The sequence below is a fragment of the Lathamus discolor genome, chromosome Z (assembly GCF_037157495.1).
Source record: "Lathamus discolor isolate bLatDis1 chromosome Z, bLatDis1.hap1, whole genome shotgun sequence".
Taxonomy (NCBI): domain Eukaryota; kingdom Metazoa; phylum Chordata; class Aves; order Psittaciformes; family Psittacidae; genus Lathamus; species Lathamus discolor.
The window spans coordinates 7,538,412-7,565,594 of record NC_088909.1 but is presented as its reverse complement, the minus strand read 5'-3'; the positions used below and the strand labels follow the sequence as shown (position 1 = coordinate 7,565,594).

General features: G+C 41.1%; 2 protein-coding genes across 2 annotated transcripts in view; one reads left to right on the top strand and one right to left on the bottom strand.

Moving 5' to 3' along the window:
• The window catches only part of WWOX (WW domain containing oxidoreductase), a 527,331-nt gene extending 518,795 nt beyond the window's left edge, over positions 1–8,536 (top strand). Inside the window, 2 exon segments of the mRNA XM_065664014.1 lie at positions 7,343–7,384; positions 7,387–8,536. Coding sequence (XP_065520086.1) covers positions 7,343–7,384; positions 7,387–7,650 — 306 coding nt within the window. The 3' untranslated portion in view covers positions 7,651–8,536.
• Positions 933–27,183, bottom strand: part of MAF (MAF bZIP transcription factor) — a 192,052-nt gene continuing 165,801 nt past the window's right edge. The window contains exon 3 of the mRNA XM_065664015.1: positions 933–8,656. The gene's annotated coding sequence lies outside the window, so the exon portion shown is untranslated. The remainder of the gene's footprint in view (positions 8,657–27,183) is intronic.

The following is a 27,183-nucleotide window of genomic DNA, read 5'->3' as shown; positions in this document are numbered from 1 at the left end:
CTAGTTGCTGTGATAAGAACATTTAGGTTGAATAGACATAGGTGTCTGGTGCTGCCTTACACATTGTATAGTTTTATCTGAGATACCTGTGAGAGGATGGCAAATACAATACCAGGCCTATGTGAAATGTGTGCTTTTCTAAAGGACAGCTATAGAGCATGTGAGATATCTGAAGGCAGCTCAGATGTCTTAAAACCCTGTTAGGCAAGTGAATCCCACCCCTAGTATGCCATGATGGCTCTGTCTAGCATATGCTAACGGTAGGAGAGATGACCTGGTGGATCACCCTTTCAGGGCCTGGTTCCCTCTAAAGCACCCATGTTTGAAGAATTCAGTGGTGTTTTTGCTAATAAGAGTTTTACCAAGTTTTGTGAGCTGAGCAAAAAGAAACTGGGTGAGAGAGGGATGGGACTGGAATAGGACCTGGCATAGCAGACAGCTTCCCAGGTTAAAGAATTAAGTTTATACAATAGAGAAAAATATGCATGATTTTAAAAGGTAATCGTATTTTTGTCAGCTATTTTGCCAACGTTGTTCTGCATCTTCTACACATTTTAACAGTGGTTTATAATATAACACTTTATACTTACACTGTGCTTTTCAACAGTAAGTATGAAAGCACTCCATAAATCTGAACTCATCCTCACAACACCCCTGTGAGGTGGGTAAATAATAGTACTTTCTCCATTTTACAGCTTGGAAAAGTGAGGTACATGGGGTTGAAGTGACTTGTCCAAGTTCACTAAGGAAGAAAAAGTTGCAAAGAGAAAACCAACCCACTTCTGACTTGATGTTCTGTATTGCATTTTTTCCCCTCCTTTGGAATGATTGCAGGCAATCTGTTTGACACTGGATGTTGGAGGTTGGAAGTCTTCAAGCACTATCACTGCCATAATTGAGAACATATGGGGTGTTGCATAACACAAACAACATGGTGCATTATCAAAATACATTTATTACGATGGACACATTTTCTTTTGCAAAGTTAAAACTCAGAATGCAAGTTAAATATAGCTGCATATATTGAATAGTTGAAATAATCACTAGGTCTTAATGCCTCAGCAGTTGAACACAAATCCTCTTTCGTGAACTACTGCAGTTTCCTTACTCAAAGAACATAGCACACTTATCTTCTATAATGTATGTAAAGAACACTGTAAAATGTGTAAAGGTCTTAATGACACTAAGAAAAGTTACAGCTTGAAACCAACTATGCTTCTCAAGTAGAGAAGCTGATGGAGTTTTGAGTCTTTGTATTTGGGAATTAATTGAAAAAGGAATACATCAGAGAAAAAAAAAAGACGATATAGATTTTGGGTTATCCATTGTATTATCTTCTAAGAGATGCTTTGCTGGTTTAAATGTGGTGACAGGGGAAGGGGAAGTGATTGGGAATAACCTGGTTTAGAAGTGGCTCGGTGAGACCTTTGGAAAGACTGTAATTTCAGACTCAGTTCAAATCACATTTTCCTGCTGGCATTTGGGTGGAGATAGGACCTGAAGTCAGCTGAGCCCGGTTTGTTTCTTAGATCATATTTGGCAGCTCCAAAGTTTTATTTTTTTTTTAGCTGCAGATATGATTTCAGTTTATCATACTCACCCAGAATAGCAAAGGCAGGTCTCAATTTCATATTTCTTTGCTGAAAAAGCAATCAGGGAATCCTATTTTCTCACAGGAGACTAATACATACATATTCTGAGTGTTACTCATAAGATAACTGTGCATCTGGGATTGCTTTGAGTATAAGGACTGCAGAAGGAACCAAACAGTTCATCTCACATGCAAGACTAAAACTCGTTCACTGCATTGTACAAAAAGTGACTATCCCTCACAGCTCTGAGTTACAGGAAACAGAGCAAAGTAATGCCTGTCATTGAGAAGTAGCTCCCTCAGCTATGACTGGCCTCGGCCACTGCTGATACCATCAAACAGCTCTTACAACTGCTCCTAAAAGCACTTCAGGTGCTGGGGAATCCCAAAGGTTGAATGAGGACATGAGTATTTTAGACTTGCTAGTGTTTTTCAGAAGAGGTCATCGTGCTCTGCATTGTTTGCCAGGAATTGGGCTTGATGGGAAAAACCACCAGTTCCATTCATCTGCTGAAACGCTTTAATGTTGCAGAGAAAGGAATAACTATGTTTTGAGAAAATACTACACCACAATCCCAGCTAGTGATTCCATAAGGAAACAAGTCCACTCTGAGGGCAGTTTTCTTCCAGGAGGTAAGGCAAAGCTTGGCTGCACCTCCCTTCATCCACTCCCCCTGAATGTCAGAGTCAGGCTTGCAACAAGCAACAGAGCTTGTCCTGAGCAGCTACAAATCTGTAGACCCCAGAGAAGGCAATGGACCTGTGTGAAGATGAGGCTTGAGGAATATAAAACTGCAGCTGTAACTTTAGGGTTTGGTTTGGACAATCTGGAACTGATCATGATGGAGATATATATAGGCTCCATACCATTCTGTTTGTTACTCCAAGGAGATTTTAGATTTCACATCAAATCAGGAAATGACTATTGCTTGAAGCTAACCGATGGAGAGTTTTTCCCTCTCTAGCAGAATGGATTTGAACTCTTCAGGGTATTTTTCAGAGGCACAAAGAAGGTATGGGAGACCCTACTGGTTCCATGATCTGGAATATGTTCATACTACCTCATCTTCACACCACCATGTAACGAGTTATGCCTCTACAAATGGTATATTTGCAATATTTCTGTGTCCTAACAGACCCACATGATGTGTTTGCTTTGTCTAATAGTCCTGAGATGAATAACAGGAACAGCCTGAAGAGTTTTAAGGAAGCACTTGTCTTTTTGTTTCACTTAAGCTGCTTGCTCTGACTCTGGCCCTTGTCACAAATTCTCGCCTCTCATGTCACTTTGAATCCACCTCTTCCCACTGGCCATCTTTTAAAATGCACTTGCTAAACTTATCCTCAGGCTACCAAGATAAAAGGCCTTTATCCTTAATTTTTTGTAAGAAAATAAAACCCTCCTTTTCAGGGAAGCTGATCCCATCTCACTGGCAGGCATTGTTTAGCACAATCTGCGTGCCCTTAACAGAGTTTAGAGTGGATCTTATTCATTTGTAGTTGATACATATACAGATAAGTTATGGCTTTGTTTCTATTATTTATATGCTTGGTATGTAAACTTGCTTCAGAGCAGGAATCTAATTTTAGAAAACAAACATGCATTCAAAACTAGACATATCTAAAAACTAAACATTAACTGCATAATATGTTTTCTTATCAGGACCATAAATGGTATCTTAGACTACTAATGGATGCATTACATATATTAATGAGGGGTTTACTGTATACTGTATCCCCACAACCCCTTTTCTTTTACTATTAAGATATTCAATATTAATTTGTATTCAGTGCCATCAGTTACAAATTGACAGCTAGCAGTTATGAAATAAATGCCTATGAACTACTATAAATGCCTAGTAACTACTTAGTATTTTCATCTCAACAAAGGATTTTGGAAGGCTGGATAATTTAGATCTTCGAGCCTCAACTATAAATAAACAGCAACTGCTGTATAAATCCCACCCTGCTGCAGTTGAAGATTGTATTACAAAACTGACAAATGATTTGCGGAAGAGAATGATGAACCCTTATTACTAAGACACTCTTCAACTTAATCCAAAACAAGATTCCTGGGTAATTTTACGTGCGCTAGAAAGATTGATAGCATGGTGCTTGCCTAGCAGCTTTCAAATCTTTGACTGGATCGGAAATGGCATTGAGGCATGATTAAAGATTCAGTTGGGCTTCTCACAAATTCTTTATCCTATGTATTCATCATTGCAACCCGCTGCCTTTGTTGCAGGTTAAAGAAGGCTGACCCCCAGCTCTGGTGATTAGCACCCTGTACAACTGACGGACGTATGGAAAAGAAATGTTTAGGTTGCCCAGTGCTTTTAGCATTGTTTATCAGTTGAGATTGTTGGGAGGGGGGGGCATTAATCACAATACATCACGGAGAGCCTGTGACAACTGACAGGCTCATTGTTTAAGACATTTTTTAACGAAGTTGTTAACATTAATTATTTTATATAGTACTCTAATCTTCTTCAAATTACGTTCTGACATGGCACAAACCGCTTGGCATTGAAAGTCATTCAACAGTGATTAAAGTGCTCTTTTTATCGGTTTAAGAATGTTTCATCTTGTATCAGCAGTATGGAATTGTTTACTAATTAGATTCCCTAACATCCTCTGCTGTCGCATTCTGATGATATGTGAACAGGAAAGCTGATGAGCAAAAAATTAAAACTTCTTATGAGACTGTCATAAGGCCCAACATATAAAGATATCATTCAAAAGACTGTGTTCATGAGGGATAAACAATATTTAGTGAGAAACTAAGCAGTTTCTGAGCCTAGCGCGGCGTGGCTGGCAGTGCAGGCATTTTGCAGTTATCTGCAGCTCTGGCTCTTCCCGGAAGTTTGTGGTATCTGAGTGGTAGATGCAAAGGAAGAATTTGTCCCTTGAGGACCTTCCAGTTCTGCATGACATATGCAGGGCTCCTAGGCATCCCACTGTGGGCAGGAGGTTGGGCGAGAGGCCTCCTGACATATCCCCATGATTCTGTGACGCTCATTCCCATCTGTCCATGAGCAAGTCACTTAGGCAGATCCTCAAGTGTCTGAATGCAACTAGTTCACATTCAACAAAGGAAATTAGATGCTTAAATGGCTTTGAGAATCTGGGATTTACCTTCTGCTTTGTAGTTTTGCCGTCTGAAGGAAGCTCCTAGGCTTGATGAGTTTGTCCATTATTCTGAGATATTAAAGCTTTACCCTCTGTCAACGAAGGGATAAACATGACTGCATTTCTCTTAAGCAATAAGAAAAGGTATTTTTTCCTTCAATGATAGAACCATTGAACTTTCTTCTTCCAAAACAGCCAACATGATTGAAACGTTTAGAAAGAAGTAAGGATATACACAGCCAAAAAGCAAATGGCACATTGCTTACATCCAGTTCTCAGTGAAACACTGGAGGCATCACAAGATAAAGTGCTTTGGGCTTCCAGCCACATAATCTTTTATCGCTTAAAGTAAATATCCTACGCTCACACGGGGAAAACTATTCTCTTCTTTTCAGTCTAGGTTGTGCAAGGTAGAAAGCACTGCTGTTATACTGCAGGGCGTTTTCCTGCCTGCTGAGAATTTTGTTTAAAAGTCATCAAATTTGACTCATTTAAAAAGATAAATTATTATTTTGTTTGGATTTTAAACTTCTCTGATAAATTTCCATTTTATGAATTAGCTGAATTCTATTAGAGCTAGCCTGAGTTTAGCTTGGCTGGATGGATGCTTTTCAGCAATAGCTTAAGGGCTCTCACTCTGCATTGAGCAATTTAGTTTAATTTTACCTTTCTAATAAAAGTCCAGTTGAATTGCTTGCAAAAAACTAATGATAATCTTTAGGGGCTTTGAATCATTCTAAATAGCTGAATACAGCGATCATACCTGTGCTGTGGAGCTTTATAGGATAGTTCAAATAAGCATAGGAATTTTATTGTTCTCTATTAATATTCTTTTTAGTAGAACTATATTCCATTTCTCCTACTGCCTTTAAGATACTTTCTCTTTTTTAAAAAAGATACTGGTTTAATAAGAGGATTACTATGTATTATGCTAACTTTAAAACTATTTTGGTCTCGATAAATATATGCCTTTCAAAATACTTAATACAGACAGTTTTGGTTTACCTTGTGATGGGAGATCATTTGTAAGCTGTGAAGTCATCATTATCAGTTTAATCCCATCTTCTGAGAAAAATGCATGTCTTGCAAACAAATACGCCTTCCTGTGCTGTTACAAAATTGAGATGCCTCAACCAAGGAGAGCCGGGGCTTTTTAAACTGGTTGCTTCCCTCGAAGGATGAGAATGCAAAGTAGAGGTCTTCTGCAGGTTGACCCCCTAACAGCACCCTGAGTTTTCTTGGTTGTGACAATGAAAGGCCAGAAAAAAAGGACTGGAGGAAAACCACAAGAGATTGAAGCCTATTCTCTTTCCCCATTAAATTATCCTAATGTGGCAACATCTAATTTCTCTTCGTTTACTTTTTCAATCATACTTGGCAGCCTCTTTATTCTGATTCCTATCAGCTCATAATTAGTTACCACAGGGAGGACTAAGATGTACATAAATAATCATAAGATGCCAGATAAACTCTATCGGTTTTAAATTAATGTTGTGTCTTGCTATGTGCTCTCACCTATTATTTTTAATTAGAGTTTATAAAGTAAAGTAGCTTCTAACCCTCTTTTACAGCTATTCTGGCACTATACTTTTAATCTGTGCCAGGGAGTAGCCCATCACCGGTGCCAGGGTGCTCATCCCAGCCCTGTGGCCTCAGTCTCCAGGTTTCTGTTGGAGAAATTTGGAGAAACACATTCTTCCTGTTTGAACATAATTCACTTGATAAGAAAAAGAAAAGAAAGGAAAAGAGGAAAAGGAAAAGATCGTCTGATCCACAAAAGCCTTCAATACACAATACATCTACTCCATTTCTAAAAGTATTAGAAGACATAAGAAATGGTTGTTACAGAACAGAAAAACTCCAAACACTGGAAAGCCCTGCATCTCTGGGAAATCAGAACCTCCCTCTGCCTGCAGCAGATGAACGTTTGTACAAGGCAGCAGTGACAACTGCCACAGTGAAACTGTTAATCAAAGATATATGGGCAGGTTTGGCACCAGTCCCGACTGCACTTTACATGATAGGTCTTAATTGGAGTGCCCAGGTTAATTTTGTACAAGAGGTTTAAAAACACAAACAAACAAAATACATATATCAGCCTTCATTGCCCATCAGGATTAGGAAGCAGGGGTGCCCAAGGTGTATGGTAAGCATTGTCTGTGTTGCAAAAAGAAACCAGCGAGTTTTGAGTGGCTGCTTTTATACCTGGCTTAACTGTTCTGATTTTGAAAGCTGCCTGGGCAGACCCTGCCCTGCTACATTAGGCCAGACTTGCCCTGCTGCCAATCAGTTGTTTACTAAGAAGGGCCAAAAGACCCAAGACCAGGGCTGTGGTTCAGGATTGTCTTTTTTTAAGAGGAAAGGAAAAGGAAAAAAGTCCTCACTAAGGTGTTTAGCACCTAAGTGCCCAACAGGCAGGCAGGGAGCACCCTAAGCTGGATTTAAGCCTTGTTCCCAGGCAGGTTACGCTGTCAGCTGCAGTGATTTCCACTGGCGCTTTCCTAAGACACAGCTTCAAAGGACTGCAGTCAACACGACAATGATAAAATATCTATCTTTATCTATATTTATATAGGTGTTTTTTTCTCTCTATCTCATTTTTTGTTCTTTTTTAAATTCCAGCAACAAGGAGCGGCCACAACTGTGTACTGCGCCACGGCTGCGGAGCTGGAGGGCCTGGGAGGGATGTACTTCAACAACTGCTGCCGCTGCCTGCCGTCGCAGGAGGCGCAGGGCGAAGCGACGGCTGCAGCCCTGTGGGAGCTGAGCGAGAGGCTGATCCAAGAACGAATTGGCAGGCAGTCCAAATAACAGGGAGCTCCTGGAAGGATCAAAACACACGAGTGTGTGCACGCTCGAAAACTGCCAACACTGGAACCTGTCCAATCTTATCATCTAGAGGGTTTCCATATACCTCAGATACAGATTAACCAGTGTTAAATGAAATAATAGCAGTCACAACATAGTGAAAAATGTTAAGTACTAATGGGAAATGGGGAATACTGCGGGTTAAAGGGACAATGCGGCTTCCTGGGGCTTAGTTAGTCTCGGTTCTCTTTCTTTTGATTATAGCCTGTTCAAAGTGTAACCCAAGGAGGCATCTTTTGTCTTATTTTAGAAAAGCAATGCTGGAGATATTTTCTGTTGTTTTGATTGAAGGGTAGGTACTTAGCCTAATATGGGATTTCCTCTTTATTTTGATAATTACTGTCTGTTAGGCTTTAGGTATTGATTGGGAGATGGTAGCTGTGTTGATTCTTTTTGCCGACAAGGATTTTACTGGGTGTGGCAAATGAAAAGATTATTAAGGAAAGAAATCTTTCATGCTCTTGACTGCTGGCTGCAAATACATCTGCACTGTCAGGAAAAAGAAGGTGCAAGGAGACATCTGAACAGAAATGGTAAAGTCACAGCTAATCAAATCTTTCTGGGTTTTGTTTTCCTAAAAGATTATACTAAAATCATATGTTGTAAACCATTCCCTAAATACTGTAGAGTTAGCAAAGATGAGGATGTCTCCTTAAGAACACACAGAGTGTAATCAGGGGTTTAAATGGTATTTCCATCCAACAGTTCACAGTTTTAAGGAGTTGGGTTTTTTCTTTGAAAGTTCACAGTTTCTCAGTTCTGCTGATACAGTATCCCCTTCCAAATATCTTTTTTCTAACAATTTAAATTCAATAAAACAACATGCTTGAATATTGTAATCTAAAGAGAAAGTTTGTCTCATTTCTGCAAAGTCTTAATTCCAAATTTTTTTTTTTAGAAAAGAAAACTTGAGGAAAAATAAAGAGCTTCTTGTTGATGCCAAGAAAACGCTGTTTTTTTTTCTTGTTTCTTTCTGAGTTCTGAGTTCATTTTTTGTATTTTGTGCTTTGTAGCTGTCTTCATTCCAGAAGGTTGTCATAAGTCATCCCCATTTCAGCATCACATTTTCTGTAGACAGAATATAAACAAATAAATAGGACACATTGTTAATAGAAGCTTATTTGATCCCCTTATTACTTACAGCTTACTGCTAACAGTTTGCCTTCCATGATTTTTTTTCTCTGAAATCATTATGCATTTGATTAGTTGTTGAATAGGTGCTAAAGTCAAGGCACACGTTCACTTGGAAGAAGTAGCTATAGCATCTTCCCATCACAGCCCCCACCACACTTACGTAAGGAATTATGATGCTGTCGAGTAGGAGATCTATACCTTACAGTAACATTACAATTTGGTTTGACTTTATGTTTTTGAGTTTACAACTAATTCTAATCTAGTATAAGCTCCTCTCAGGTAGGTGATGTTCTGTATTCTCTGCACATAAGAGTTGAAATATCTGTAGTTAAGTCTCAGTCTGTGAAGTTAAATTTCTTCCCAGTGGACAAGGGGAACCTGGGAGCCACTGCACTCAGATTTAGGGTGAATTAGCTAACCTGGCTTTAAACAGAGAAAATGAGGGCTTTTTCTTTTTCCCAAAGCCCTTGGCATCCTTCGAGCTTCTGCCCAAGTACAGCCTCAGCCGCTCACTATTTGACCACTTCCTTACCTGATGCCACCGTCTTTCCTAAAGCTGCAGTAAAGAATATATGGCCTACTTTACACCTGCTGTATCACCTGTGTAGCAGCAGCCTTCAGTAAATAATCCTGCTCATTTGTCTTCCTCTACTATCTGCAGAAAGCCCCTTCTCCAAGGCCAGCATATCCTAACGAGCTTTCTCCTATGCTGAAACATTTGGTGGACTAAAATAAAAGGGCTATTTCAGAAAGAACACCACCTCTCTTCATGTATCCTGGAAGTTATGTCCAGCCTGTGCTGCACAGACCGGACATTGGTATAGTGTAATATGTGAAAACTAGTGGCATGGTCAAAGTGTTTGCAAGTTGAGGAGATGCTTACAGTCAAATTCCCTGTATTGTCTAGAATTCATCTGAGGAGAAAAACTGATTAACTTCTGGCACCTGTGCAACAGCCTTCACAAATGCATTATATTTCCTTTTTCACAGCCAAACAGAATTATACTTATGTATTATTACTTTATACTTACATACAGCCAGTATACAACAGCAGAGCTTTGAATCAGAGCTTGGTGTTGCTGGGTTAAGCGGAGGTGGTAATTAAGCAACACTGTGAGCTCTGCACTCCCCCAAAGACCTGGGCCTTGTGCTCCATTTAGGCAAACATTAATAACCAATAATGAACACCCTGTCATTCCTTATTGCTGAAATATTGCATGCTTTTATGAGAACTCAGTACTTAAAGAGATTGCCTGCCTTCCTTCGAAGAGTATCTGGGAGGTGTTTTTCCTCCATACACAGCTCACTATTTCTGTGTTACGAGGTAAAAGCATTCTTAACATTAACATAGTTTTTCATTAATATGAAGCAAGCTAACCCCTTTAACTTCATTGAGTTAGTCAGGTTCCTCTGGTTCCTATTTCTGGTTAATAAATAGTTACTGTCACTAGTACATTACCCTGTCTAGGAATTCACTGTCACAGTTTTCTCCAACTCAGATTAAATTACTTTCTCTCTGTTCCCTTCTTTTTCTTTCACTCTTTATCTCATTCTTTCCTTGTCTTTCTTTTTCTTTCCACTTTCTCTCTGTCGTCCTCTTTGTCTTTCACGCTCCTATGTTGAGATAGCCAGCATAAAAAAGGTTGGTGGGTTTTTGTTTTATTCCTGTTTTTTACCATTTTCACTCTAAATAAATGGCACAAAGCTGCAGAACATTTGCTTCTATTAGAAACACTTGTGAAAATAATTTTTCTTGCACTCTCAGCTTGGTTTCAGCACAGGCGGGATGTGCAGGGGACATTAAAAAGGAAAAGCAGCTGAAAAGAAACAGACTCCAAACCCTCCATTTTAATATCCTGGATGTGTTTAAGTCATTGGCTTTCAAGTATATTTTGGTGTAAAATTTGGCACATTTACAGCTGGTCAGATTTATTTATTTGAGTGGCTTACATTTTTCCAGTTGATTTACCTGAGGCAATGTCTGTGTGAATTACTTCACAATAGATTGACTCCAGTGTTCATTAAAGGTAGTTAAGTGATCCTGTGTCTAATATTAAAGCAAACCCCATTAACCTTAACTAGTATCATATCAGCAAAACAAAAAGAACTGAATAAAGCAAAATAGATCAGGTATTTATAGCGTTTGGAGAAGATCCAGCAAATTTACATCAAGCTTCTAATAGTCCTAATAAGCGCTCACAAGTTATCCCCATAAAAAAAGGAGGCGGCTGGGTAAGGACTGTGTCTGTTGCATTGCAGAAACCCCACAGCACTTTCTGAAGGGGAGGCATTGGAGGGCAAGGCTGCAGAGCATTTCCCACCCACATGCAGAAGTCCATTGCCATATCCTCTCCCCTCTGCTTTCCTTCCAACATCAACATGTCCCATGTTAATGGTGATTGTTCTTTGCCCCTATATATATATGCCCTGGATCTGCAAGTGATCTGTAGGTGAGCAATCAAAACCCCTTGTTGGAAATGAAGAGCCACCAGAAGATCTTAGGGGAGTTGAGGAGCCATTTCAATCAGCGTTAGCTTCTGCTGCTGTCCATGCAGCAGATATTGCCATGGTCTGCCCAGAAAGCAGCTGACTGCTGAGATCTCTACTTCCAGATTATAGATAGGGTGAACCAGCACAAACCCATACCAAGTCTTGACTTCTTCTTTCCCTCCCCCTTTTCTTTTGACAGCTGGAAGACAAGTTTCAGATATTCTCAGACCAGGTAGGGATTTTTATTAAAGAAAGTCTTTCCAGCAACACAGCAATAATTTGACTTATATCAAGGTTGAATAACTCCTTGTCAGGTGTTAAGCTCATGACCTTTCAAGCCAAACACACTTATACTAACCAGTTTACCATTGGAATGATCAATATCTTGTAAGTGAGAAAGTCTAGACAGATCTTATTTTGTCCTTTGGTATCACTTGTGGCTTTGGAATTGATCATTGTATGTGGCTGGGGAAAAATTGCCTATACATTTCATGCTCTGTATTTATCTTGACAAGGTTCTCTAGGATTATATTTTCATAATCTGAATGGCAGTGGAACAGCTGCTCAGACTGTGCAAGCCCTTCTTATCAGGTTGAATTTAAGCTACGGTATTTACTCTTTCTCCTTACGTATTTCTTTTTTAAACAAGCGTGTACTATACATTAAAATGTATGGTTGGGGCGGCAGGGGGGCATGCTGAGAAGCTTGGAAAATGCTGCTAAAATGTATTTCCATCCATAGTCACTGATGTAGGATTCTCTTTTATTCTAAATGTAAGTCCATGTCTGTGGTCTCTGAAGCAGGATCCCAACCTATGCAGGGAATACACTGTTTTATTAACAAATCTTTTAGAGTGAAGATGTCCTGAGACTGGAGGCAGTTTAGGAAAACTGTTGGCAATACCCAACGGTAATGACCAAATCACTGAAGCAATCCCTTTGAAATGAGGTTCCTTAGAGAAACCCATCCCCAGGGGAAGCAGCCAAGCCACCACCAGGAGCACAGCTCCCGAACAGGGACCTTCACAGCCCATGGGGTCTGCCTGCTTCAGCCTGCAACCACAAAGACCCACGCTGATGCCAGGCACTGAAGATGACACAGTGATGGAAGCATTGAAATATGGCACACAGATGCGTACCTGTCTGCTGATATCTTCCACTGTGGGATGGAGGCAATGAGAAAATATAGAGACAGCTTAGAGAGAAAGAATATGCTGCTTTTCTCTTGATTTTTATATTTTACAGTGCTAACTATGTTATTTACTAGATGCCTTTTCTGGGCTGTGCTTTTTCTTCTCTCCCCCACCTCTGTTGCGTTTGCAGAGTACTTTCCAATGGGTGTTTCATGAATTAGCTTCATGCTTTAAAAGAGAAGATTGCTCTGGCAGAGAACAGCATAGTTGTAAAAGTGTCAAGGTGTTATGAATGTCCTGATGATAGAGCCCAGTTGTTATCTGCTGGGTAGTGAGGGAGGATAGCTAATGATGTGCAGCATGTAAACCGTTTGTTGCTCTAATCCATCTGTGTGGAGAGGAGTGAAAAAGAGGGGCGAAATCCTGGGAAAATTACTTGGACAGCTGGAGATAAAGTGTGTACTGATGGAGTCATCCAGAGGTAGCTGTCAACATGAGCTGTGTTTGCATATAATCCAAGCGATGCACAATGATTCCTTTTGGTATTTTTTTATGGGGGTTCATGTGTCTGTGAACAGACCTTAATTACTATCCAGTATCTCTTAACAACTGGGCTTCGGTTTTAAGTGAGGAATGTGATTTTAATCAATTCATGGCTGGGTGGTGGAGAGAAGTACTACAAACAGACCAAAGCAAGACATACGGATTCCTTTCGCGGATCTGAATTAAACAAGAAGCAGTCATTTTATTAATTCTACTGTGGTTTATAGACCTTTTATATGGAACATTACCCATACAACTTCACTATCTAATTAAAAAGGGCTCTTATCAATTTGCTGGGCAGTTGCTTATGCAAAAAAAAAAAAAAAAAAAAGAGGAAGAAATAATATATTTTATATTACAGAATATTTATAGCCCCAGAAAATCATCTACCCTAGAGGGTACAGAACAGGTCACCAAATGCCCAGTGAGATTATTTTGGCCAGTTATTTTCAATCTTTTGAAAGACCTGTTAAAAAAGCTCAATGCTTTGGGACTGAAGTCTGCACCCTGTGCATTGTTCATGTGGAAACCTGATGCGGGTCTGGTGCAGTGCCCGTGGATATGTGAACACAGTCTAAATTAGGGGCTTTGTACATTGGATTTCCATGATCCCTCCGGGCAAAGCAGGCACCCTTTCCCTTGAGCTGGCATTAGCCTTTAACAGTGGCAGTTTGAGCAGCTCTGTAATGTTCTTAGCGGGGATTGAGAAATGCGTGTGGTGCTTGCGGGCGTGAAATGTGTCAGCTCTTTGCAAAAGGAGGAGAAAGACAGTAAGGGCATGGAAGCCACGCCGGTCCTGACTCTGATCATCCCATCAACATGTGACTAATGGCCTTAAAATGGACTTTGCCTTTTGCAGGCAGCCTAAGAGGAAGGGCAGAAGACATGGGGAAGATTTTGGAGATGGGTACTGCCTTTACGTACGCAGCCGTCTATGCTTTGTGGTGCTGCCCGGTCTATGTGCAGGATGCAGCTGAAGCTGTCCCAGCACCTGAAAAGCGGCATCACGAGAAACCAAGCAGGGGGGAAAGAGGGAGAAAAAAAAGAGTCTTCTAAACCCCTTACACCTCCATAAACCCTTACTTTATGTGGCGTATTGGATTTTACAAGCACAGAGTCTGCTGGGAGCTGTCTGCCGAGCACACAGTTAGCAGTGATTGAACACCAGCGTTTTAGCATTTTGACTTAAATCCAGTGTAAACTTGTAAGTGAACTGCTGGCCTGGGCTTGGTCTCTGGTGGACAGCAGTCAGCAATGCATCACAGGCAGCGCAGCCCACGGAGCGCCCGGCCGGCGGCCGCGGGTCACAGTTCAAAAGAAGTCTGAAATTTCACTTCAATGGATCCTGAATTACCTCTCATCCGAGGGAAGGCTTTATTTCTCTCCCTCTCTTTCCCTCGCAGCACTGAGCCAGCGTGGCTGGAGAAGAGATGAGAAAGGGAGACCATCTCGAATGTACCTGGACTACAAACAAACCAGAAGTATTTTCCTTCCAGCAAAGCTGTTCCTTTAATCTTTTTGAGCAGGAGAAATTCATGCATTACAGAGGCACAAAAATGAAAAGGGAAAGGCGGGTGGGAATAGTTGCATTAGAATTAAGCCCTGTTTTTAATATGACACCTGTCAGACTTATTGTTAAAAATATGGAGAAAGGCTCCCTTCAGAAATAATAACATTGCAGCAGGGTTAGTTATACACGGTGAGTCCTGTCAACAGCAGCAATTAGAAGTTGTTTACCGTGGAGAGAAATAGCTCTGCAGCATCGGGCTGCATGGACGTTACATGTTGTTGCAGCCCCAGCCGAGGGCTCACGGATAATCCTCTCCTCCAACACAGCTGCAGCCGAGATGGGAGATTCTTCCCCGCAATCACATTACTTTCCTAATGACACTATCACCCAACCAGGGATTAACTGCTGCTTTACAGTCAATGAATGGTGTCACCAGGTTTAGGCTGCTGAACAATTAAAGGGTCAATTTACGGCGTGTTAGTGGGTGGGGGTGAAGGGCAGGGGAAGGGGCATGACTGGCAAAGAGAGCCCCTGATAAACAAGAGCTGTCAGAGAGCCCTACCCTGCAGGGGCGACTGTTTCTGTCAGCTGGCTATTAAAAGGCATCCCTTCCCATTGCAACCGAGCCCCTCCGCTGGGGTTAGCACGTTGCTGCTGTGGCCACGCTATAGAAATCCGCTTGTGCAGTGGCTGCCAACTGAGATGCAGTATTTGTAAGTCACCCAGCGCTGGTAGTTAAATTCAGACCACAGAATTAATTTCATTTGTGCCTTCAGCCAGATTTCAAAGTAAGGCTCTGGAGACACAGGAGAAATTAATTTATTAAAAAGCAATAGCTTGATAATGCACACGATGATAGAATAAATGAATCTGTTCAATATCTTATAAAAGAGTTGGCAATCACATAATAGAGCATTCATTGTCAATTTAGTAGCTTGTCTCATTATACTCTGCAAATAGTAGTAAAATGGTGTATTATTCATGAACCAACATGCTTTAATTACTTTTAGTGCACATTTATTTTTTCAAATGTAGTATGAGTTAAATTCATCTATAACTGTAACTCTTGAAGTGGCAACACAAACTGGAAGAGAAATTTTATGAGCACAGGAATGAGTTTCTGGGAAGTTTGTAACATTTCTATATGCTATGCAAGCAGGTCCTAAAATGCCAACCTCAGATACCGTCCCAAAGTTGGATTATAGCTGATAAAATGTTAACAAATACAATATTATTATTTGATAATTTTATCAGAGGTAATTTCATGTTTCATCCTTTGCTAGATTTTTTTTTCCCTGCCATAAAGCAAATCCCTAAATCTAATATAGTTTATTTGTTGGCTTTACAAATAGAAATTGTCTTGTTACCACTCCCTCCCTTCTTGGCTTCCCACATACACACTTTTCACCAGCTTAATTTGCTATGAAGGTCTCACATACATACAGCCAAGGTCAGTGAAAGTCCACTGCTCATTTCAATTAAAATGTTTCTGAGGATTTATAAGTAATAAACTGATCTTGGCTATAATAACAGGTTTCCTTAAGTCGCTCTTGCCACTACTAAGTATAATGTTGCAGTGCGTTGTTGATGTCTATGTACACAGAAAAAAGGGAACTGTAAAATAAGATGACTTAAAAATGCAATTAAAGTGTAAATCTTTACACCCATTAACATTTAGGGTCCATTAGCTTACTTTGTCTTTTACAATATTAAATGCTATGATGTTTTGCTTTTGTTCTGTAACAGTATATTCTAGTTCTATTTATAATACAAACGTAATTTAGCTCCCAATAAATCTTGGCTTTAATTGGTTATTAAGTATATGCTACCTTGTCATAAATTTCAACCACAGGATTTCTTTTTCTTCCCATTCGTCTGTCTGGCTTTGTATTCTGGGGTCACATGCAGGGTTTCACACCATCATCAATATTAGCCCATCTGAGCATCTCTCCCGCCTCCCCGGCACTTGAATGGGGGCATCACCCTAACACTGAGCCCTTCAGTAGATGCTATGGGAGATCTAGAGCTGGATTTCACACCCTGGGAGCAGAATACAGCCTTGTACCTGTCTGCAGGGGATGCAACCATTAATTGGGTTAACAGTTAACCCAGGTTTGAGGCTGAACTCCACAAGGACTTTATCTGGCTCTCTCATTGCCCAAGGGGAAATGCTTTGCACTATATTTGCTCTCTTTGCAGTGACTCCAGGCATGAGTGGCTGGCCTCTGGTGTGGGGTTTGTCTCTCCTGGGCTGGAGATGAGGTTGTGGCCTGCTGTACAGCCAATGGTAGAGCTTTGACACTTACTAAGATTGCAGAGGGTATAAATCAGGGCCAAGGGTATAAATCAGGGCCAAATTTCACTCTCTTGTCCTTGATGTTATCTTCTGCTTTGAAAGGTGTCCAAACTATAGCTGCACAATTATGACTCTTTTCCTCAGGCCTCAGTAAGCACAATTTAGACTAGTTTTTATTGGTCACCAAGGATGAGTTTCTAAGGTTTTTTAGATTCAAGAACTGGGGTAATAGCATTGTGAGGGCATGGCCCAGTTTCCTTTGTAATCCTGATTTCAGTTCCCAATAGTAACCTGAAGCCATGACTGGTTAATCCTTAATTCCTGCCACAATTAACATCTCATATTCAGGAGGACTTCTTGAGATTTGGAAGGAAATCTGTCCCCAGCTAGGTCAGCCCTAGCTGGTCTCTTTACTAAATGGGAAGGGATCCTTTTCAGCTTGAGTCAAATACAGTAACACCTCATTTAATGGGGCAACAGAGCAGAGAATCTGTTAGCCAGCTCCGGTCGGATGCAGTACAAATCAACATCCTTGCAATTAGAGCTAGTGAGGAATGCAAGCACACAAACTCATAAAGTACTAATGAACAATTTGAGCAATTCTACAGGTATTTATATAAGGCTGAGACAGCATCCTTTGCTGAAGAACTACCCCTTCCCATGTATTCCCAAGGAAGATTTAAGTGAAGTGAATTTTTTTGTGTGTGTGTAAATACAGGCAATGCTGAGAGATCCACATTTTCTGCCTTCTCTGTGCTTGTGGCTTTTGGGTTATGCTGGCAAACAAAAGGGGCCTGTTCTGCAGCCACTACATTGCACATCAACGCCTGCAAATGTCAGTTTGCTAACTCCTCCCTAACATTTTTACACCTGTGAATGCATAACCACACCACTGCAGATGAACCAGAGAGCAGGTCTTAGGATTTATAGTAAGTCTTTACATGGGCTTATTATTTCACTGTGTAAATTGCATATGGAACACTTGAAGTGGGCAGACTTTAACAAACAAAGAAAATAACTACCACAATTTGTCTTAAAAATAAATAAAGAACAAAGTGAAAAACTCATCAATGATGATCAATTGAGCCACACTTCAAACTTGTACCAGCCAGTTGGTCAGTTAATCATACAAATATTTGTTTCTTGTCCATGAACAAGTAGAAATTACAAAAAAAATTAAAAGAAATAATTTTTTCCACACCATGAGCCACAGTCTTTTCTTCAGTGGTCTTGTTGGCTGATTAATCCATATGTTTACTGCACTGAATGAAATACAATAGAACCATCTGAATAACCTAATTAGTCTTAATTTCCTAATTTTTATATCAGTTCCCTGGCTTTTGAACCCTTTGCAGTTTATGATGCTCAGCTACTGTCTCTTTGCAGAGCAGTTGTTCATACTGATGCCATTACTCCTGAATGTGAGGTTAATTCCTTCTTTTGTACAGATCTACATTAACAGGTATGCTCCCATGAATATATGGATATACATGTACAAATATGTATTTATATATACATATATCTTTCTCATACACTTATATTCTTATATGCATGAACACTTTAATAAATGATTTGCTTTAAAATGCTTTTAGTGGTTCCCCCCCCCCCCCCCCCCAATCCAGTGTCTACATTTTGATTACCCTGATATCAACTACTGCTGAATCACTTGGACTGTGATTCTGGACCTAACCGTGGCCATTTCTTCTACTGCTTTCTCCTCTGCCTCACCATCATTATGCCCTCTGTCTGAATCCACTGCAGAAGTTTTTCTTCTGATGAGACAAGAAATAAAATAGATAAATTCACCTCTTCACAGAATCACAGAATCACAGAATCCCAAGGGTTGGAAGGGACCTAAAAAGATCATCTAGTCCAACCCCCCTGCAAGAGCAGGGTAACCTACAGTACATCACACAGGAACTTGTCCAGGCGGGCCTTGAATATCTCCAGTGTAGGAGACTCTTCACCCTTTGATTCCAATTTTTTCACAATAATATTTTAATTGGATTCCTGCTTGTCTGATTAGTTATTTTTTATACATTAGATTTAGCATAGAATGTTTAAAATCTCATTTTGACACTTCAGATGTGTATCTCATGCTTACCAATATAAAATATATAACTTTTTGCAGTTTTCCAAAGAGTCCTCCATATTTAAGCCAAGAAGAACCTGAAAATTAATGCAACCATAACAAGGCAATAAAGGCAACTTGGAATAAGCAGAGGTCAGGTCAGATGCTCACTACTGAATCTGCTCCAATTTGCTTTGAAGCATCCATTAGTGTTTGTGGGCTGGATAACAAAATATATAAAAATGGATCTCCTACAGAACTCCTAAAACAACCCATGCATAGTTAAATCTTCAACCACAGTTAACTTTCTGGAATCACATTGGTGGATATCACAAAATTTATTTGCAAACTGCCTTGAAGTGTGTGCCTTACTTATATCATTGCACACAGTCATGGCTTATTAAGATATAAGATACAGACAGAAACTCCTATACTCCACTAACCATTAGGAAAATTAGCTTTCAGATTTTGGAAATATGAGTGCCTCTGCAAAAGATGGTAGGTGAAACAAACAAGCAAAAAGCTTCATAATGTTAGAAACTGCCTTAGTTGCTTTAAAATGATCACTGAACTAGCAAGAATATCCTCCACTCCTCCTTAAAATTAGTTCTTGGCTCCGGATCTATGTTAACATATTTGATATACTTTTCCTGATGACCCTGGATACATCTGGAGGCTGGTGCTCCAAAGTTCCTGGCTATATCTTTATTGCCCCTAACTCACTTTCTCTCCAAGCATCTTCCTCTGTGCCAACAAAAATATTTCTAGTCCTTCTATCTTCAGCAGTGCACTCTATCAATGCATGACAGATGAACAGTCTTTTCTGCTGAAGAATGGGACCAAGCTTTTGCTGCCTGACAATGGGCTGGATGAGTGTGTTGAAGTGATTGCAAACCAAGGTAAATGAAGGAGTTGCAAAGAACAGGAGAGCATCTTAAAACTATTCATGACAAGGGTTTCCAAGACAGCTTAATAAAAGAACCATGTGAGCAAACAATTACACTTGAAAAAACTCTTGCCTCTCAAAGAGCTGTAAGGTTTTGTTTGCATTTTGCAGATGTTTCTGAGGGCACCACTGAGCCCCTTCCTCACCATTTCCCACTGCCAGCACATCTCAAGCTTCACCAGAGCTTCTCTCAAGTGTGCTTGTTTCCTGTGATTTTCTTGAAATTGATACCTACGGCTGCAATCTCATCCAACATTGCTGCTTCAAGGCCCTGGTGCTGCTGCTTCTCAGTGGGAGAAAGGTACTGTGTGAGTGCAGACCGCAGGGCTTGCCACTGACCATCAGTTTTTTCCTTCCTTTCTGCTGTCACCACCTCTGAAGCTGCCACTTACATCTAAACCCAAGCATATGCCACCAATGAACCTCTCGTATTCATTGATCTTCCTGAGCACATCAACCTGTCTCTCTAAATCTGCACTCTGATTTTTCAAGTAATAGAAAGAATCCCTCTGGATAACCACATAATCATCTCTTTTTGGCTCCCGGTCAGGCTGCCTTGCTCTTTTTTGGTCTCTCTCTCTTTTCCTGAGTAAGGAAGGTGATAAAAACACTGCCTTCCCATTTCAGTCTTCTGCAAGGCTTCATGGGTGCCCCACTAGCCTCTCCTGGCTTCCAGCTCTTTGAAGATGAATTAATAATATTCCTCTGAATTTCTATATCTGCAAACTACCAATTAAACAGGACCAGCAACTAGAGATAAAAGTCTAGCCTGGGTGAAATCCATGGCAAAGGATATTTTCATGTTTGCAACTGACGATAGAAAGTTAGAGATGTAGAGCAGGAGGCAGGGGGACATGCCAGGTATTGCCATCCTTATCAGGGCTTAGATACCCATGGAATAACTCTGTAATTGCTGTGGGACTACAGGCTAATTATGATATAATTATATAATTATATATAGTCATTTATATGAGGGGAAGAGGTCAAATTTAGCACATTATCATAAATTCACAAATCAGGATCTTTATTTTAAAATCTTTGACTGCCTGGCCTTTGATCTTTGAACTGTTTGGTAACTTCAAGCATCATTACCCCATAATGTGTGCCAGAATGTGCAATTAGTGTGAGTACAGTTACATACGGTATGATGTTTGTATCATGTTTAATACAGCCAGCCTGTGAATTTGTATGCTCTGAATAATAATGAAATCCAGGTTTAATTACTGATTTTTTAAAAATATTTTTAATATTCCGATACAGGTGCAGCTAAACATCAAACAGCGTAAACAATATGAAGCTGTACAGCTATTAGGCTAAAATGTGACATTATCCATCCATCTTTGCTTTTCCATTGCACCTACCAGTCTAGTGTATAAGTGATATGATTTATTTATTTTGTTTATTTAGAATCGAATAATAAATAAAAGACTCCTGCACAAAGCTCTACAAACCCTACCACACCATTAATAATGCCATGCAATCCTAGCCGCATTAGTGTAATCCTTTTGGCAGGAATTCAGTCAAGTCACATCCAGGAATGCCTTCCTGCCCCTTTACTGACTGGGGAAGCAATCCACAGCCCTCTCTAAACCAGATGTCTTTTGTAGTGGGGCTGGAAAACGCCCAAGTGTGGCATCTAAACCCAGTCCCCATCCTTTAGGTGGGGGCACTGCCAGCCACTCATCCATCCCCGACAGTGGGAGCCAGGCTGGGTACTGCTGCTCATCACAGCAAAAGCATCATGTATTAGCTCCCAGCACTCACTGTCCCCGTTTGACCATACAGACCATGTAGCACTTAATGAGAGCTTGCTTATTTAATTTATTGACACTTATGCCTTTATCAGGGCCGCCACTGGGGCTCTGCCACTCTCCCAGCTGTAGTAGGAGACCTGCAGGCTGGGTGCAGTGCCTGCAGACCCACGGCTGTGCTGTGCAGCCCATTGGCATCAGAGCTTTGGAGCAGAGACCCTGCATGTGGGAATCTCATCTCACCTTGACAAGCCTTCCAGGCTTCCAGATTTCACAGGGTTAGGCTGCAGGACTGCAAAACATGTGCTGACCTTGCACAGCAAAGCTAACTTCAGCATGTTCTTAACCATGGGCATGTGAGAGGATGCTCTGATGGGGATTATTTACTTGCTAAGCAAATGGGAAGATGCTTCTCTAGGTTACTGCTGCAGTGTTCAGCATGGTCTGAGAAACTGATGTCTCACGCAGAATTTGGTATATAAGAGAAAGTGCATGCCTTTATTTTTATCTGTTTGTCTAGGTATAAAATTGTCATCAGATCTTTTGTTGTTTTTTTTTTTTATTTTGCCATGGTATTTTACTGTTGTTTGTCACAGCCAGAAAGATAACTGAACAGGTAACTTCTCAAGTGAAATGAAATGGAAATAGCATCTGTCTACAGAAATCAATTTAGAAACTACCTGTATATTTTGGGGCTCAGACAATGGGTATTTCCCAAACTATGTCTTCTAAAACTCTTTGAGTGTAAAAAGAGGAAGAAAATAATACCTGGATGTGAGCTATCATCCATCAATCAGGAAAATTCACTCAGACTCAAATGCACAAGCCAAAGCGAACTTCAGATTGAAATGGATGTGAGACAGGCTACGTTGTCTGATTTGCTTGGGTTACTTCATTATTTATCTCTTTGCTTCCATTTGTTCTAATGATCATAGCCAAGAAAGTCTCATTTACAAAGATCACTTTTTTTTAAAGACTACTTTATACCATGGTTGGAAGCTCTGCACTGTGCTCTTTTTATTCACAGCTACCAAGAGTTAGGGCTTCTTTCCATACAACCACTCCAGCTGTGTATTAAACACGTGTTGGTGCCTCACCTATGGAGCAGGTTGGATCTCGGCCCCACAGAGTTTGCAATAGGAAGCCCAGCTGGTCTCTGGTCACACACCCATCTCTGATGGATACTACTCCCTGTGCTGCACTGGCAGACATTGAGACAACTCCAGGATGGATAAGGGAAAGGTTAAAAAACAGAGTTTAATGGAATGGTTGCTAATGGGTCTGGCCTTCAAGTCTGGGATAGAAGATGAGATTTGCTTCAAATGTGCTTTGTCTCATCACTCTTGCTGCTCCTCCAGCACAGCTGCCTCCTTCTCCTTGTCCCCATCCTTTTCCCCCCCAAACAAAACTCAGGCAGGCAAGTGGGTTTTCCTAAATGAGATACACCTAATTAGTAGCTAGTCATAAACTTGCTGATCAGACAGATTATCAGCCTTTGTTTATTAGCTGGCATATGCACCCGTAGCGCATTTTAGAAGTACACACATTTCATTAAAAGCACCGTCTCCTCTGCTTTGTTCTGTAAAAGACCCTTGTAAGGATACCTGTTTATTCCCTCAGCCAAAAGGAAAAAAGAAATAAATCACTTCCATTATTATATTAATACAATTTCGACTAATTAATGAATGATTTTGCAGGATTATATTAATAATCTGTGCCATGTATGCATAGCAGTAGGGCAAAGCATTGTGCACTTTGCAGCTTTCTATGATCAGTGAGTGGGAGCATTGTCCTGTTTGACTTGGTGTGGAAAACCTGGCTCAAGGCGAGTGTGGAAAGCCGCACTACTGGTGTGGGAAGGAAACCTAACCTTGAGGAGCAAATGAACCCCTGTGAATGGCTGGGGCTGGAGGGAGCTGGATGCAAGGGCTGCAGTGCCATGGGACAGTACTGACTGTGTGCAGGGCCGGGGCTCCTGGGGTTTGCTCCAAGGGCAGCACAAAGGGGACCAGGGACTGCCAGGCAGCCGCAAAGCCTGGGGATGAATTCATCATCCCTGCCAGCTCATCCGGAAGACAGGTAAGTCCTGTGGCACTCGTTTTGCAGTCACACAGGCTGAACACAAATAGAAAAGCAAGGCAAATGCATTGCCCAAAGTCACACTGTAATTCACTAGCAGGGACCGGATTAGACCCCTGGAATTTTGTGTCTCTCTCCCTTCTTCCAAATGCCATAAGCACTTCACTACAGCAGGAATATTCTGAAGTCTTGCAGGGCTCTGATGTATGCAGATATCTCAGTTAGACTGCAGCACTGTATGTCTTCAGAGTCTGCAAAATTAAGGATACACAAACATTGCTAATGCCTCTCTGCAAGCTAGAGGGTACTTGCGCTTTGTTACATTTGCCATCAAATTTGGTCATTCAAATTAAGAAAGAATTATTTTCTTTTTTTAACCTGGCAGCTCCTACTGCTTTCCCTTTCCGTGACTGTAAAATTTGTTCAGTCCCATGAGGATGACTGCTGAAGCAACATCTTACAAATTCCACACCATGTCCAGAAAGAAAGACCAGACACGTGCATGGTGCGATGCAAAGGCTGATCTGAATAAAGGTCATTTAATACGAGACAGGTAAGAGTCCCCACGCTGCTGGCAGCAGTGAAACGCTGCTGCTGTGATGGCTGGAGGCATCAAGCCTCTTCTTGTGAGCTCTTGTTCACCCAGATGTGAAGCCCCCTGTTAACCTTTGTAACATCAGCTAGCTTATTTTGCTTCTTAAGTCATCAAAAAGCCTCTTCACATAAACAGACAACAGTATGCTTCCCCCCAATGACCTTGTACTCTGGGTGCTCCGCAACAAGAGCAAAAAAGAGGGGAAAATGTTGTCAGTTCAGTGCAAAGTGGATCAGGGGAAGGAAATTACAGCAAGCTGCACTTCTGAACAGTTTCATCATCTAAGGTCATAAAATTGAGGATAAAATGATGTTTGCAGACACAGAAGTGTGAGATTCTTTAAACAGCAGTATCTGGAGAAAGCACATTAGTTAATTTGTCTCTGCACACTCATGATGAATCATATGCACAGCCTGCCCCTCCATCCTAGGACAATGTGAAGAGGATTTAGGCAGCCATGGGAGCTGCCAAATCCCTCGTGCTGAGTAAGTCCTTGGAGTTCCATGTACTTGCTAAAGCCATCACAACAGGGACAGCCCTGCCTGTCCCACACATGCAACGAAATAAAAGCTTAGTGCTGGGAGCAGTTGCAGCACAGAGGGAATTAGTGGGGAAGGACTCTTCAGCAACAGGAATTTTCTGCCTTTGGGAATGGAGGGCTCCTGTCATGTTGCCAGGATAAAAAGGAAGAAGCAGATTTATGGCTGGCTATTGAAAGGCACAAAGCAGCTCTTGTGGGGAGAAGCAGCACGGAAAAGGTAGCCCCATGGCGATGGATCACTGCATGCAGGGCAAAGGAGATAGCCAACATATGGGTTAAGCCGCTAAAGGTGAAGAAAAAAAATGCAATTTATCACATGCTTCATCCATTAGTTTTGCAGCTGATCATGTGGCTATTATAACCATGTGTCTGCATGTCTGCATGTATCAAAGAGGTGCTGAAGGTTTTGTCAAATTCTAAATTATAAAGAAACTCAAGACTTGGTCAGGTTTCAATTACATTAGATATAAAGAGTTTGCAGAATGTTTTAGTTACATTACAGGCTGGATCTTTTTTCTGCGCTCGTGTGTGTGGGTCATGGGTTTGCCAAAGCCTTGCAACACAGCCTTCTCCTAAGAAAAACACCCTGCCTACCATACCTCACATATACCCAGAGTCTTACAACATAAGATTTACAAGCTCCCAGAAAGGGAGAGGCTCATTTAAGAACAGGCCATTACACACAAACATCAGGAAAAGCTGGAGGAAGAAGAGAAATAGTTTGTTTTAAGTATTGCTAAGCACCATCCACGATTACGAAGGAAGTGCCTACAAGCCGCCAGCTGAAATTGCAGCTCTACCATTTGGTGCTCAGTTTTGTAGGTTTTAACTGAGCGTTAACAATCACTGTGTAATTGAACACCTCGTTCAGTTCATTAGCTGATGGCTGTGCAGTGCTGTCAATGCACAAAGTGCAAGCCAGGTGCTAAGTATTATAATTGTTTGTTTCCTCCCCAGCATTTAAACCATTGGTGATTCTGACTGCTGGAGGTGGAGATGGGCTAAGGCCTGTCCCAAGAGCAGCTGAACACTTTATTGAACACAGATAATGTCGTCTTTCCTTCCTGGAAATACCAGTGCTGCAAACTGGTGCTCCACTTGTCCGTTCATTCATTCTTCACATGCTAACTGCAGATGCAGTGAGGAGCTAGATGAAATCCGTGCCCTGCTCTTCTCCAGACCTGCTTGGTACACCTCAGGGGTTCAAAGGGTTCAGCTGTAAAAAGCTGATGTTTGAGCTATTTTGATACCCCAATTGACAAAGATGGAGGTTCAGCTACATCCTGTCCCCACTGCACGGCTGGTGCTCAGAACATCACCCATCAGTGCTGGCTCAGCCTTCTGCTGGAGGCGTTACTTGATGACCACTTGCCTTCGCAGGGAGCATATAAAATCTGCAGATCTTGGACTTTTTTCCTCCTTGTCTTTATTTAACTTAGATGCTGACCCACAGAGTTCTAATTAGCTAGATTCAAAACCAACCTTAAAAAAATGATAATGAGTTTACTGATTATCAGGTATGAAAATAAGGTCAGTCGAAAACGTATCAGTGCTTTAATTAAACATCAGTGAACTTCTCAGAGTGAGATGGAATGACTATTAATGGTTCCTATTTTTGCTAAACTTCCCTTCTGTGGCCTGTTACTTCAAGGTAGGGACTGTCCCCGTTTGTCACACTTCCGCTCATGTAAATTGCCTGAGCAAGATCAGTATTCGCTCTACTAAAAAGCTCTGCAGGATGGAAGAAAGGTAATAAGTATGTTCCTTGGTGCCCACAGACAGACCTACTTTTTATTTCAGGGCAAACTATTGTCAGTCTGTAGCATGTCTTTGATTTTGTTGCTTCTGCACACTGATTTATTTTGCATACACAATGTCTCACTCCTTGTGGCTTATTTGTATTTTTCTCCAGCCTGCAACTAACATTATCAAATTGATATATGTGTGCTTTTGCTGCAGGTGAACTTAAGACCATGGGAACTGCAACAGTGGATCAGAACAATGGTTCATTTGGGCGTTTTGCTTTGTTTTGCTTTTAGTTCCTCCCCTAGTAATTTTGTTGTTCCAGCAGAAGATCTGGCAGGTCATGGTTTTCATCTGAGCTTGGAGGCAGCAGCTCCCTGGAGAACAAAGCCCTCTTCCTAGTGTTGCCACTGGAGCATCTTTGGGTTTTTCTAAGTGTCTGACATTTGTCCTACCTTCTGCCTATCAATGAAAGTGTGCTTCATGATGACACACCAGCACTCTGTAATTTGCCCACACTTACAAAGTACCTCCACCATCAACACAAATGGCAAGCTGCAAGCAGTTGGCTTGAGACCGCCAGCTTATAGGTCAGTAGTTAGGAGCTCACTGACATGTAAAGGTTGACTCTACATGGTTTAAAGGGAGGACTGAGTCTGTCCATCCTCTAACCTCTATGTGATCATTTGTTTGTGGGGAAAATTGGGTTTAAACATGCCTTTCAACCTGGTAGCATCTTCTAGTGCCTTCTTTTTCAAATAAGT